Here is a 13,966-nt window from a genome sequence, read left to right on the forward strand (position 1 = left end):
TGGGCGTTAGGTCAAGTTACAATTCTCATAAAATGTGACAAAGACATTGGTTTCAATAAAACATGTTTTATCAAATTTCATTGCTATCCATCAATGGATCCAATAATGCCCGATCTCCATGTTATTTTATAGAGATATTTTTGTTCCTAAAAAACTATTTTTAAGATTTATTCTTGAAGATAGAGTCAATAAAGGACAGACGCTAATAAAATGAAAGAGGACTTTTATCCTTATTACCAGAGCCAGGATTTCTATGCAAATGCATGTTTGTAGACAGTAACTCAAATAACTTTTAACTAGTGTTCTTTTTGAATCAAAGAATTTGCTACAAAATTTTGTTATAAATGCATAAATTGTATACTTTGCTCTAAATTACATATATATTGCATATTTCCAACATTTTTATAGCTTATTTTGAATATGTTTTAAATTTTCTAAAACAAATTGTTTTGCTTTCTCTGTATTTCATATTTTGTATTTACATACATATTTATAATTTTTTTAAATTATGAACGAATTTCGTTTTAACGTCCTTATGGTATCGGTCCGTAAGTATCGGTTTAGTATCAATTTCTGAGTCTGTCCATTTGTGTCACGTCCATAATTTACTTAAAAAATATTACCAAACGATAAAATTCGGAAGATATCTTAAATTCAAAAATTAAATATATACGATTTAAAGTTGTTTCTTTGCCAAGGTTATTTTAAGGTCGGGGTTCTTGTTTTTTTTGTTTCCTAAAAATTAAGTTCATGTTGAATTTGACCACTAAAGCCGATTTTATGTTCTTCATAGAAAATTAGATTTCCGATGGGATTTATGAGTGACCATGGATTTTCACTATTTTCTTATTTGGAGCGTTATTTAAAGATCTATGGCAGATTTCATGTTTTTCATAGAAAACTGGATTTCTGGTGGTATATATGAGTGATCATCGATTTTCTCTATTTTCTTAATTGGAGCATTGTTTAAGGATCAATGATCCATTTTATATCTTTTATATAAAACTCGATGTTTGGCTGGATTATTTGAGTAATGGCAGATTTGCACCATTTCTTGGTTAGAGCGTTATTTAAAAAGAATGTGAGTGATCTCTAATTCACTTTGTTTTCGATGATGTGAATCGTGAAAATGTCGCTCATCTCTAGCAGAAGCTGTAAACAAGATTGAAGCAAACAAGTTCAAGAATGAACAATATTGTGTCCCCTTTGTTTGTGCATCCCTCATATATAAAAATCGTTTTCATAATTTTATTTATTTAGCGTACAATAACATCAAATATTATTAACATAAAATTATTTAACAATTTAAAATTATTACCCAATAAATCTATGACAAATTATCTCCATCAGCAGGATAAGAAAAGCCAAAGTGTTCATAGCAAAATAGACCCTCAAAGGTGTTATAAACTCATTAAATTGAAATATATAAACATCATCGATAGGATCCTCAAAAAAATCTATATAACCACTATAAATACCATCCCATTTGGAATCATCTAATAATTTCTGCATAAGACCAGAATCCATAAGATGTCTTAAGTACCGATTGAATAGTTGTGTATAGGGTAGATTATAACGTAAAGGAAAGTACATGGGTATACAGTAGACAGTAACTTCCAGTTTATACATTAGAGGAATTTTCAAATGTTGCTGCTGGAATAACATATAATTGGCTCTATCCTCTAAAGCTTTATAGATGTAGGAGGTATTTAAACCAAACATATGTTGTTTAACAAAACTATTCGATTCAACTTTTGCATTTGCCAGTAAGGGAGGTAGCACATCCAACTGAGACATATATTCATAATCTGATTGACTTATTAGGATTTGATAAGGTGATTTAATGACATCTTCAAAATTTTCCAATTTATTCTCAAATACGTTTAAAACAATTAAATTTGTAATACTCGACCAAAATAGGGTGGTACTTAATAAAGAGAGGAAAAACATCAAAGAAGTCACATAGTATTTAAATACTTTTGGTTGTTTGACGGTAAAATGAAATTGATAGTTGAGAGTGACAAATACATATAATGCTGTGCGAATAAGATCCTTTTTAGTAGATTTTTGTGTTTTCATAAACAAAGCTGTTACACATACTAGTAAAATAATGGTACCTATTAAAATGGGTATTTTTATACTATAACGAATATAATCAGCTTTGTCTAAAAGTTTCGGATAAGGTATTATCAAATAAAGTTTATTATTCCACATGACATCACTGGCAACCAACATAGGGTGACGATATAAATTATCTAAAACAACATCAAATGATTTATTCCTTAATCCTCTATAGAGATCAAGGCGATTGTAGGATTCGTAATAATAGGGATATTCCTTAAATTCGAAATTGTAACGTTTCATAAATATGCTCATTATGTTAAACATATAGCCAGTGTTGACCATGTGACCTTGACCGTTATCATAACGATAACATCGTGGTGAATTTGATAAGATGGGAAATGTTAAAGGATATTTTTGATAGTCCTCTATATCTTTTCTTTCGGCAAACTGTTGAAAATTATTTAAGCTTCTTAGTTGTATAACAGGCAAAGGTTCAAAGGTGAATATTCTCCCACGTACATAATATAAAACCTTTGTGTTGCCACAAGTCCAACTAATATTTGATAATTTCCATAAATCCTGCTTATTAGCTTTGTTATAAATCCACACAATATTTGTAAAATGTTTAGTTTTTAAAAATCTTTGTAATATTTCATTAACATCCTCAACTTCCTGCTCTCCCACAAAGGCCAATGTCATCAAATTACGTTGCAAATTATTACGTAATTCATTTGCTTTGGTTTTGTCGTTCACTATGATTTTTGTCATTTGTATATGTTTAATAATATTATCCAGTTCCTCATTTACTTTTCGGCATATGATAGCAGTCCATTCTATTTCCAAGTAATTGTGATATTCTTGAATAAGTTCCGGTATAGTGTAGAGGTTATCTTGTGATATATATTTTCCAAAGGCAATTGATACAAAGTTCCATATACTGATTAAGTAAAGTAACTTCATTTTGCTGCAGTTTTTATAAAACAATGCGTTTCTTTTGATATATTAGTGAAAACTGAGCAATATTATTTAATACTCGATTTAAGTATTTGTTATAGAGTAAATATAATTATATATTTCACTTACTTCGGTGTAATAAATAGTGATTATTGTGGACAAGTGATGTCAATTACTAACGTTTAAAACTTTTGTAAAAAGAAAATTATTAAAAACATTTTTTTTTCCAATGAAACATAACCGTTGATTATAAATCAAAATATAAACATTATCCGTTGACAAATAACATCAAGAACATCCGTTGTCAAAATATGAACCGATATTGCTCATACCAAAGAAACCTTAAATATAAGGAATATTTGTGTAAAATTTCAACCCTCTAGCTCTTTCCGTTCGAATTCTAACGTGATTTCAACGGACAGATAGACGGACGGACGGACATACATGTCTGTATCGTGTGTCACAAACGAATGACAAAATCAATAAACCCCTCATATTTTTTGATGGTGGGTATAATTTTTAATAATGTGTTACCAAAGTGAAAACGCTATGTTGTCAAACATAACGTTGCGTTCAATTACAAGCGTAATCGAAATGACAATGATATGTTTTCAAAGTTACCACGGAAGTTTACAAAACGACAACTTAAAATGATAATGATAAACATGCGTAGTTAGTTAGTTAGTTACTTACTTAGTTAGTAAGTTAGTTAATTAGTTAGTTAGTTAGTTAGTTAGTTAGTTAGTTAGTTAGTTAGTTAGTTAGTTAGTTAGTTAGTTAGATAGTTAGTTAGTTAGTTAGTTAGTTAGTTAGTTAGTTAGTTAGTTAGTTAGTTAGTTAGTTAGTTAGTTAGTTAGTTAGTTAGTTAGTTAGTTAGTTAGTTAGTTAGTTAGTTAGTTAGTTAGTTAGTTAGTTAGTTAGTTAGTTAGTTAGTTAGTTATCAATCATATTCATTCATATCAATCACATTGTTTTATATTCAACATATGACTTTAACGATTTCGTTTGCCCTTACATTAATTACCCAACTGATATTCATACTGCCATCTACATTTCTTAAATGTCACTAAAATAACACTTTTACTATCCTGCAGATTCAACAACCCTTATCCAAATCCCCACCACAGCAAATATGTTGAATTTTTTAACAACCCTTATTCCAATATGGATGAATGCCCCATATAAGAGATACACATTGTTATCATTTTAACAGTTAATATTTTCACACACTGTATTATCAATATTTAACCGTTAAATTTGAAATTAACTTTTAACCTTAGAAATTTACAATTAAATTTTATTTTCAGTCTCATTATTTTTCTATGTTTCTCCTATTGCACATTTTCTGATAAGGCTGCAATGGATGTGCCAGATATTAGAAAGCGGCGAAAAAACCTAATAGAGCGAGGGAGTTAGCATTAGCAATAATAGTAGAGGGCGAAATTATTGCCACACTTAAAGCCAAATTTTAGCACACGTAGTACATTAAGGATTAATTGATGTTCAGTTTTTTTTTTTTTTTTTTTTTTTGTAGATTTTTTTATATGTTGGCCAACTAAAAACACCTGAACCTGTAAATAGTGTTGTGTGCTTCGTTGTTTTTTATAGATTTGATGTTTTGTCGTGACTGCCAAGTAAATACTGGCGTCTTTTTTTTTGCTAGTATAGACATTACAGAAAAGGCGTAGACTAAACTGAAGAATCTACATATTGGAGTAGTAAAGTAGATCCTAGAATAATGGGGATATGATGACGTATGTATAAAAACAACGATTCAAACAATTGTCTTTTATTTTAAGAAATTTAAAAGAGAAATTTACCAACATTTTTTATAGAAAGAAAATTTTCTAAAAATTTTTGAAAAATTTTCTATCAAAAGGAGCAAATTTTGAAAAATTTTTATAGAAATAATGATATTCTGAAAATGTTTTATTAAGAAGAAAAAATATCGAGTGGAGTGGTCCAGACAAAACGTAGTATCTTCGACTCTGCTTGACAGTTCGCGTGTAGTGAACTACCACGCTAACCAAGCAACTACTTCCGCTTCTTCCGTGTTCATCGTGAACAACCTGTAAACACTTCACTGATAATTCTTTAACCTGTGCTACAAACAGACATTCAATTAAATCAATATTCATGAGCTGGACCATCCTCTAAGTGCAATCTTACTACTATAAAGTATGGAATAACTTTTAGATTTTTTTTCTAAAAAAATGTTTTACCAAAAAAAACTACAAAATTTAAAATCAAAACCTGACTGAATTGGCAGCCAGCTGCTGTTTTTTTTGTTATAATCATTGCTTAAGCTAATGTTCTTCAAAGGAGCCAAGAAGAAAAAACACTAAAGGTGATTACCTTATAACGTCAGAGAGAAAAAAAAATTGCCTCAACTATGAATTTTTGTCGTGGGAAATTTTGTAATTTTAGCTTAAGAAAATAAAGCTCTTCTAGTTGTTTATTTTGCTTCTCAAATTGTAACGAAATCGTACAAAACGCCTGTTGGCTATGATCGTAAAAAATGTAGGTAAGAATGTCACAATTAGTAGAGACGAACATGAAAAGCACTACAACAAGTGCCGCGAAAACTTCAAGTAGTGTTTAAGTGAAAATTTTCTGGCAGATATTAAGTTCGTCTTTAATGTTGTACAGATAGGCATAGCATAATGATTTATTTGTAAGGTGTTTAGTAATGAGAGTCTTTTTTGAATATAAGACTAAATAGATAATTTTTCAAAAGGGACTTTTAAACTATGTAACTTATGACAATTCCCATTAGATGTAGCTCAATGGATTGCTGAAGGTGGCAGCAAGTGTTGGTATTGTTGGTGTTATTATTGCTAGTGGTGTTTGCTGCAATATACGACGACAATCATTGATAAACAAAACAGTATAAAAATAATTAATGTTTCATCATAATCGAAGACTCCTTTTGGTTAATGGCAAAAAATTTACTGTTTGCTGTTGATTTTATGTAAAACACTACAATAGTATTTCCCAATTGCTTAAAGCAATGCAAATTTAATTTTAATTTTTAATAGCCAAACTCAAAGGCGTGTAATGTTTTTTTGTGAAGAAAAAATTAAGAAAAACAGTCGAACAAAACAAAAAGTCACTAACTAAGTATTTTGAAATAATGTGCGAATTTTTTTCCTCTACTTCAATCGATTATACAATATTGGTAAGTGTGAACAAAAATAGCGAAAAAAATGTTTGAACAATTATGAAATATTTTTAATGATAACACTGAAGGTAGTGGATTTGAGTGAATCTTAATGATTAATGTGGAAATGATATGTTATTGGTGGACATTAACGTAATAAGTATTTTGAACATTTAAAAATGTGATAAATTTCAGACATTTGGAATCATCCCCACTACAACATAGACTATCGCACAAAGCCCTAACTAACTAATCAACTAACTAACTAACTAACTAACTAACTTACCAACTTACTAACTATAGTATTGAATTTTATACTACAGTATTTAAAATTTCAAGTAGGCGAGGAGCGGGCGGACTTTCTGGAGTATAACGGGCGGACTATCAATGAGGAAACCTGGCATCTCATATATGAATTAGAAGGGGACCATACGCCATTTTTTTTTTTTTTTTTTTTTGAGGCGGCCTCAAATTAAAACCACAATACATATTCTTAATTTTTTTCTTGGTTCGGATGCTTAGATATGTTGGCTTTAGTTTTGTTCCTTTCAATTTTTCTTAAGTCATCCTTATGTACATATTTTTTTAACTTTCCCGCACTGACCAAAAACGGCGATACCGCCCCATCCATGGGGTAAATGCGCTAAGGGGGTGGGACAGATTTGTCATTAGTAAAATAAAAGAAAACTTATTTTGCTGTTTTATACTTTAATTTATTAAACATAGTGTAATAAGCCAGATATTTATTGTTTATTTCACAGAACTTAACAAAAAAATTAAAACAAATTATTACTGATTTTTTTTCAATATTCTAACCAAATTTTGTTCTACATCACAAGCTTTACAAATATTTGGCGCATGTGCCCCACGGGCAGTTCTGGGGTTTAGTTTAAATTTTTTCGGGATTCAAATTATATTATCGAAAATATTATATCTTATTGTTCACTATTATTGACGTTATATATTTTTTCTATCACAAAAACTAAAAAAGTTAGCATAAAAAGTTCACACAGTGAAATATTTTCACAGCCCTTTGAAAAATAATTAATCATGTCTGCCTCCCATCATATGTAAAGTTAATGTTTCAAATTTTCAGAGATGATAGATAATCGATAAACGAAAACAAAATTTGTTAATGCGATAAAATCGATTACTCAGTTTTCAAGTTATTCGCATTGACAGATATGCCCCTATGGCGAATGATCCCCTTTCTACCCTATATAGGAAACTAATATAACTCGGTTCTTCAAATTTTGACAAATTGAAAAGGGTGGACTTTCATCAGAGGAGCTCGAAGACCCACATGCGTTAAATAGAAAAGTTTGTATATCTAAAACTATTAAAGCTAGAAACGTCAAATTTTACATTAAGAACTTCGACATTCATGTGAACCTTTAGAGAGTAAGGGGCGAATTTTAACATATTTTACATAAAAACTTTGACATTCATGTGAACCTTTAGAGAGTAACGGGCGACCTTTAAATGTTGGACTTGGCACCACATAAATCAATTAAATACAAAATTAGATTATTAAAATATAGATAAAAATCCGTCATATGTAACAAAGCACACTGGGTATAGCTAGTTTTGCATAAAATATAAAAGTTTAATAACCACGCTTATTAATTTCTTGCCCTTCAATTGAATTGTTAAATAATAATAACATTTTGTATATTTACTTAACACATACATATATGCATATATAAATTCTAATAATTTTAATTAGCTGCACCCACTTTTTCGACCACGTAAAGGGCCATAATTTAAAGCGAATCATTGTTTGGTCAGATATTAAAAAATAATTTATAAATTAAAATGACTTTTGATTTAAAGTATATTTGTGTTTGGAAAAGTAAATAGTAAGTATATGGAAGTAAAACCACATCAAGTCAATTTGAAATATACTATTTATATGTATGTATGTGTGTATATTTGTCAGCATTTAATAGCAAATCAACCATGCACACCAAACACAACCAATCAAGCAAACAACAAACCAACCAACACACAGACAGACAGATTGGACGGACAGTTAAACACACTACAACTACTACTATGAGTAATAAAATACATTTTAAATAACAATAAAAATCAATTGATTTAATCGGAAATGTAACTAAAGTCCAGAATATAACAAAATAATTTTTACTTTTGACTGTTTTATTTTTCTATTGCTCTTGTTTACTTTTCAATTTCAAATACACGAGCACACTTTGAATTTTACCGCACCCCGTTCTAATCGACAAACCCGCCAGTACACCAACGTAAAATAAATATCCCACCCTACCCATTTTCAGTTTATTTTGATTTCAATTTATTAGTATTTTTTGTTTAGCTTAAAGTTTAAATACTGTAATTAAACTTGGAAACTTGGAAAAACTAAAACAAATCATCAATTAAAATTAAATCACTTGTGTAAAATAGAATTGAGAACCAATCAAAGTGATTTCAAGCTCATTTGACTCAAATGTTGTACAATCTTCACACTTTATTCAATCGTCCGATCGATCGCTGGATGTACGTATGCATGTATACAGTTTGATTTGTTTGAAATCTAAATAGATTTTCTAAGTTGTACGATTTAATTGTTCATGTTCTACTTAGTCTATGAGAATTGTTTTTTTATAATTTAGTAGTTTCTTTTAAAACTTAAGTTTGTTCATTCGTTTGTAATTAATTTTTAAAGTAAGATTAAATAAGTTGTGAGTTAAGCTGATTTCTAATATATTGTTGTCTATAATTTGGACTGTAGTTAGGTTTGTGACATAAACTTGAGGTCTTCTCAGTTTGGACTAATGCTTTGAGTCCAGCCTTATGTTTGGTGTTTGTTCTAATGTTAATTCTTAACTGATCTATAGTATATTTTATAATCAGGACTAAAGTTTGAACTGGACTATAGTATGGACTATTGTCTGGACTATAGTCTTAACTATAGTCTAGACTGTTGTCTGGACTATAGTCTGGTCTATTGTCTATAGTATGGTCTGAAGTATAGTCTGGACTATATTCTTGATTATAGTCTGGATTATAGTCTGGACTATAGTCTGGATTATTGTCTGAACTATAGTATGGACTATAGTATGTATTATAGAGTGGACTATAATAATCTGGACTGCTGTTTGGAAAATAGTCTTTGCTATAGTCTGGTCTTTTATCTGGACTATAGTATGGATTGTCGTCTAGAGTATAGTACTTACTATTGTCTGGACTATAGTCTGGACAATATTATGGGTTATAGAATGGACATGGAATATTGTTTGGACAATAGCCTGGAATATAGTCTGGACTGCAGTCTGGACTATATTATGGAATAAAGTCTGTTTTATAATCTGGAATATAGACTAGGGCAAAGTAGTCTAATCTATAGACTACTCTATATTCTGGATTACAGTTGAGTCTAGACTCCATAAGAGTATTTAGTTTGGACTATAGCCCAATCTACAGTAATTTCTTAGTCACAAGTTCCTAGTCATAGTCTATTCTATAGATTGATATATAATCTAGTTTATGTTCTAGAATATAGTCTTTCTATAGTCTAAACTATGATTTCCGCAATAATTTGAACAGTAACAGTCTTCGGTATTTATTCCAGACCACTATGAAGTCTAATGAACAAACTATTTAATCGGTTCACATATCCATATATTCTCAATAGAGTGTATATAAGAGTGCAAAAGTGTATGCAAAACAATCTTATGGTCAGTAGAACTATCTATCTATTTGAAGTAACAATAAATTGTATCCAATGAATATTTGTTACTGATTGATTGAGATCGAACCAGTTGCCTTAATAGCACTAGTACCACCACAATTTAATCTGTTCCATACCATATGTATATCTTATTAAGACAAATAAAGTATTTGATTGTAAGATCTCTTCTCAACCACATGTACATATGTACTTATATGAATCAAGTAGAAAATAGAAATGAATTGTATTTCCAAAAGCATTAGATTGAATATGTTTTGCACAATATTTATTTGTAACAAACCCACAACTTGACTTTAATTAATGCATTCCGTATTATAAAATACAAAGAAAAAATAAAAAAAAAGAAATAAGAAACATTTATGTAAATTATATGAAATAATTTATCACACGTCGATCGTAAAATTCAATTTGACTTGTTTTTTTATTATTTTTTAAATTCTTAACAATTTTCAATTAACCGACTTGTTGTTTGTTGGGACATTTTAAATATTTATATGTACATATGTATATGCATGTATATATGAATAGAGTTATTTGTGTGATTTTTATGTAATAATAAATTTATTCAAATAGACCAATATCAGGTTATTGAAATACGAGTACAAGTATTATTTAATTACTGTTTTGTACATATTAATTTTAAAAACAATTTGTTATAATAATTCTTTTAAAATTCAATTAGATAAGAGTAGGTTTTGTTTTTAGCATTGAGCCCTTGACTATTGAGAATTTATACATATATAGGAGTAAACTAGAAAACTTATAATTTTATTTAGGGTAATTATTATTTAAAACTAATTAATATATAAAGTCAATTAGGTTGTTAGTTATTCGGTAAGGTGTCGTAATAATTGTAATCTAAATAATGAAAGGAGGTAAATTTATTTATATGTATCTATTAAATTCTTAAAAATCTTTATCTTTAGTCCAGACTATAGCTTATAATTTGGACTATAGGTTAAACTACATTCTATAGTTTGAACAATAGTCTAGACAAAAGCCTAAAGTTTGAACAATAGTCATAGGATATATCCTATGGTCTGGCCTATAGACTATAGTTTGAATTGTAGAATATAGTCTAGATTGTTAATTATAGTCTGGATTGAAGACTATAGTCCGGACAGTAGACTTTAGTCCGGACATTAGACTACAGTCTGGACAGTAGACTACAGTCTGAAGTATAGACTACAGTCTGAACTATAGACTACTGTCTGGACTCTAGACTACAGTCTAGATTGTAGACTACAGTCTGGACTGTAGATGACAGTCTGGGCTTTAGACTGCAGTCTGGATTGTAGTCTAAAGTCTGGTCTGTAGATTATAGGATGTAGTCCAAACCATGGCCTACAGTCTGGACTGTTGCATACAGTGTCGGGACTGTAGCCTTTAGTCTGGACTATAGTCTACACTTTAGTGGTAACTGCGGGCTATAGTCAAAATTAAAGCCTATAGTTTTAACTACAGCCTATATAGAGTTTGAACTATAGACTATAGTTTGGACTGTAGCCTCTAATCTGGACTACTGTCTGTACTTTAGTCGTAACTGCAGCCTATAGTCAAAACTAGAGTCTTTAGTCTTAACTACAGCCTATATAGAGTTTAGACTATAGACTTTAGTTTAGACTGTAGCCTCTAATCTGGACTACTGTCTACACTTTAGTCGTAACTTTAGCCTATAGTCAAAACTATACCCTATAATCCTAACTACAGTCTATATAGATTTTGAACTATAGCTTATAATCTGGACTATAGGCTTTAGTCTAATCTAAAGGTCATAGTCTGGACTATAGGCTATAGTCTAATCTAAAGGCCATAGTCTGGACTATAGGCTATAGTCTAATCTAAAGGCCATAGTCTGGACTATAGGCTATAATCTAATCTAAAGGCCATAGTCTGGACTATAGGCTATAGTCTAATCTGTAGGCTTTAGTCTGACCTATATGATATAGTCTTATCTATAGGCTATAGTCTGGGCTATAGGCTAAAGTCATATAGTCCATAGACTGAACTATTGATTATTGTTCGAACTATGCTCTTATTTCTTAGTCATAATGTAGCCTATATATAGTCTAATTATAACCTAATTATTGAAAGAATTGACAAGCTAAATCACGTATGAATAATATTTTAATTATCATAATTAAATATAACTCATACGTAATTAAGTATAGCTTTTTATGCAAAATAGGTTACTGACGAGTTAATTAATTAAATTATCTATATAGGGATTAATAAAAAAAATAATAGTATTTTCGCAATTTTTCAAATTTAACAAAATATTTCCATTTCACTCATAAAACTAATAACCAAAAACAAGCAATTTATTTCATCAAAATTAGATTATTAAGACAGTAAAAAATTTCAAAAAAAAAAATACTTAAATATCAAATAAATTACACTTTAATATATGTTTATCATAAATTTTCATCAACATTTCAATGCATCCTAAACCAGATATTCTACACCAAACCTATTTAGTGTTTCCTTCTAGTTATGGCAACATATTTTGCAACACTTAAACAATTTACAATGTCCTCAAGGGACAATTGTCTAAACAAGGAGTATAAGCTTAATAATAAAAGAAAAAAACCTAGAAACCAAAGCTTAAAAATCAATTTACTAAATGTTCATAACTTTATCAAAAACACATACTTAAGTTTGAAAATCATTTAGTTAAATAGTTTTTGTCCGTCCTTCCGTTTGCCTTAATACCAAGCTGTTTGGTTAGTTTCATTTACCACCATGAAAACTCTAAAAGACCTCCAACGTTTAGGTAAATGTGGAGTTAGTTAGTAGTGGAGCCTGTTTTAAAGAAACTATAACGTATTGAGTGGTGATAGAGTGAAAAAAACAGGGAATTATTCATTGAAAATATGAGTGTTTAACAATCATAAATAAAAGATCTCTTTTTTATGTTTCCACAGTATTGCGAAGTATTTGTAAGGTTAAAATGTTTATGAAACAAATGCAGCAACAAAAAAAACTTAAAGATGTATGATAATTGTTAAGTGTTTTAACCAAAACAATTTCATAGATATGAACAAAAAAGTCGACTTTTTACAGTGTGTGTGTGTACTGTTAAACTATGTGTGAGGTAAAATTGTTGATTGTATGAAATTGTTATAAATTATTGCCAATAAGATTTACAACTTTATTTATTTGAGAAATAGAAATAAATGTCTTATAGGGAAAAAAAAGAGTTACTAACATAAGTATAACACGCTATAATCAGTAGTTAATTTTGCTTCAAACAAAATAGTTGAATTTTACTGAAAAAACCGTACCTGGAAGCGACTGTTGTTTTCAAAAATCAAGGCATAAAAGAGAAAAATATCCGACTCAACCATGTCTCATGTTGTTAAAGATCATTTAAAGTTTTAACTCTTTAATACCGATAAGCAATGAACAAAGACCCTTGAAACTTCTTTAATTCATATAAAGTATATTTTTTTACTGTATGAACACCAAACTTTCAGCATTTCTAACCTTTGTCCCAATAGTAAAGTGCATCGAAAAGGCCCAGTGATATAAAACGAATTTTTACGGTTTCAAATAAAAGTGATTATGGCGAAGCGTTTAAAAAATTACTATCATTTTTTCTTTCTTGTTGCTGGCATACATGACTATTATTTTGTATGACTATTTTAAGTTTTTTTTTTTTTTGCTTTCATTCTTAGATAAAAATCTTCAATTTAATGTCCACCATAACAATAATAAATACTTCATCTTTATGCCAAAGTAATAATTTTCAAATCAAAACTTTTTCAACTAATGTCAAAGATTAGTTACAAATCGCATAGAAAAAAATTGCTGTTTTGTCATACAAACTAATAGAATTAGGGTGACCATTGGTAACATTTGATGAATCCTTGAGTCATATCTGTAGACTAGACTATATAAGACTATAGACTAGACTATATAAGACTATAGACTAGACTATATACTAGACTATAGAATAGACTATATACTAGACTAGACTATTGACTATACTATAGACTAGACTATAGACTAGACTATAGACTAGACTATAGACTAGACTATAGACTAGACTATAGACTAGACTATAGACTAGACTA

At 29.5% G+C, this 13,966-nt stretch overlaps 1 protein-coding gene across 1 annotated transcript; it reads right to left on the minus strand.

The window, feature by feature from the left end:
* Positions 1-1,314: 1,314 nt before the first annotated feature.
* Positions 1,315-3,024, minus strand: LOC111677797. Its single transcript, XM_023438992.2, has one exon. The coding sequence runs from the start codon at positions 3,022-3,024 to the stop codon at positions 1,315-1,317; it is 1,710 nt and encodes a 569-aa protein (XP_023294760.2).
* Between the last annotated feature and the right edge of the window lie 10,942 nt (positions 3,025-13,966).

The sequence above is a fragment of the Lucilia cuprina genome, chromosome 5 (assembly GCF_022045245.1).
Source record: "Lucilia cuprina isolate Lc7/37 chromosome 5, ASM2204524v1, whole genome shotgun sequence".
In the NCBI taxonomy this organism is placed as follows: Eukaryota; Metazoa; Arthropoda; class Insecta; order Diptera; family Calliphoridae; genus Lucilia; species Lucilia cuprina.

What these genes read in the sequence shown, in the direction of transcription:
- LOC111677797 (XM_023438992.2), bottom strand. Translation starts at nt 3,024, where the DNA reads ATGAAGTTACTTTACTTAATCAGTATATGGAACTTTGTATCAATTGCC.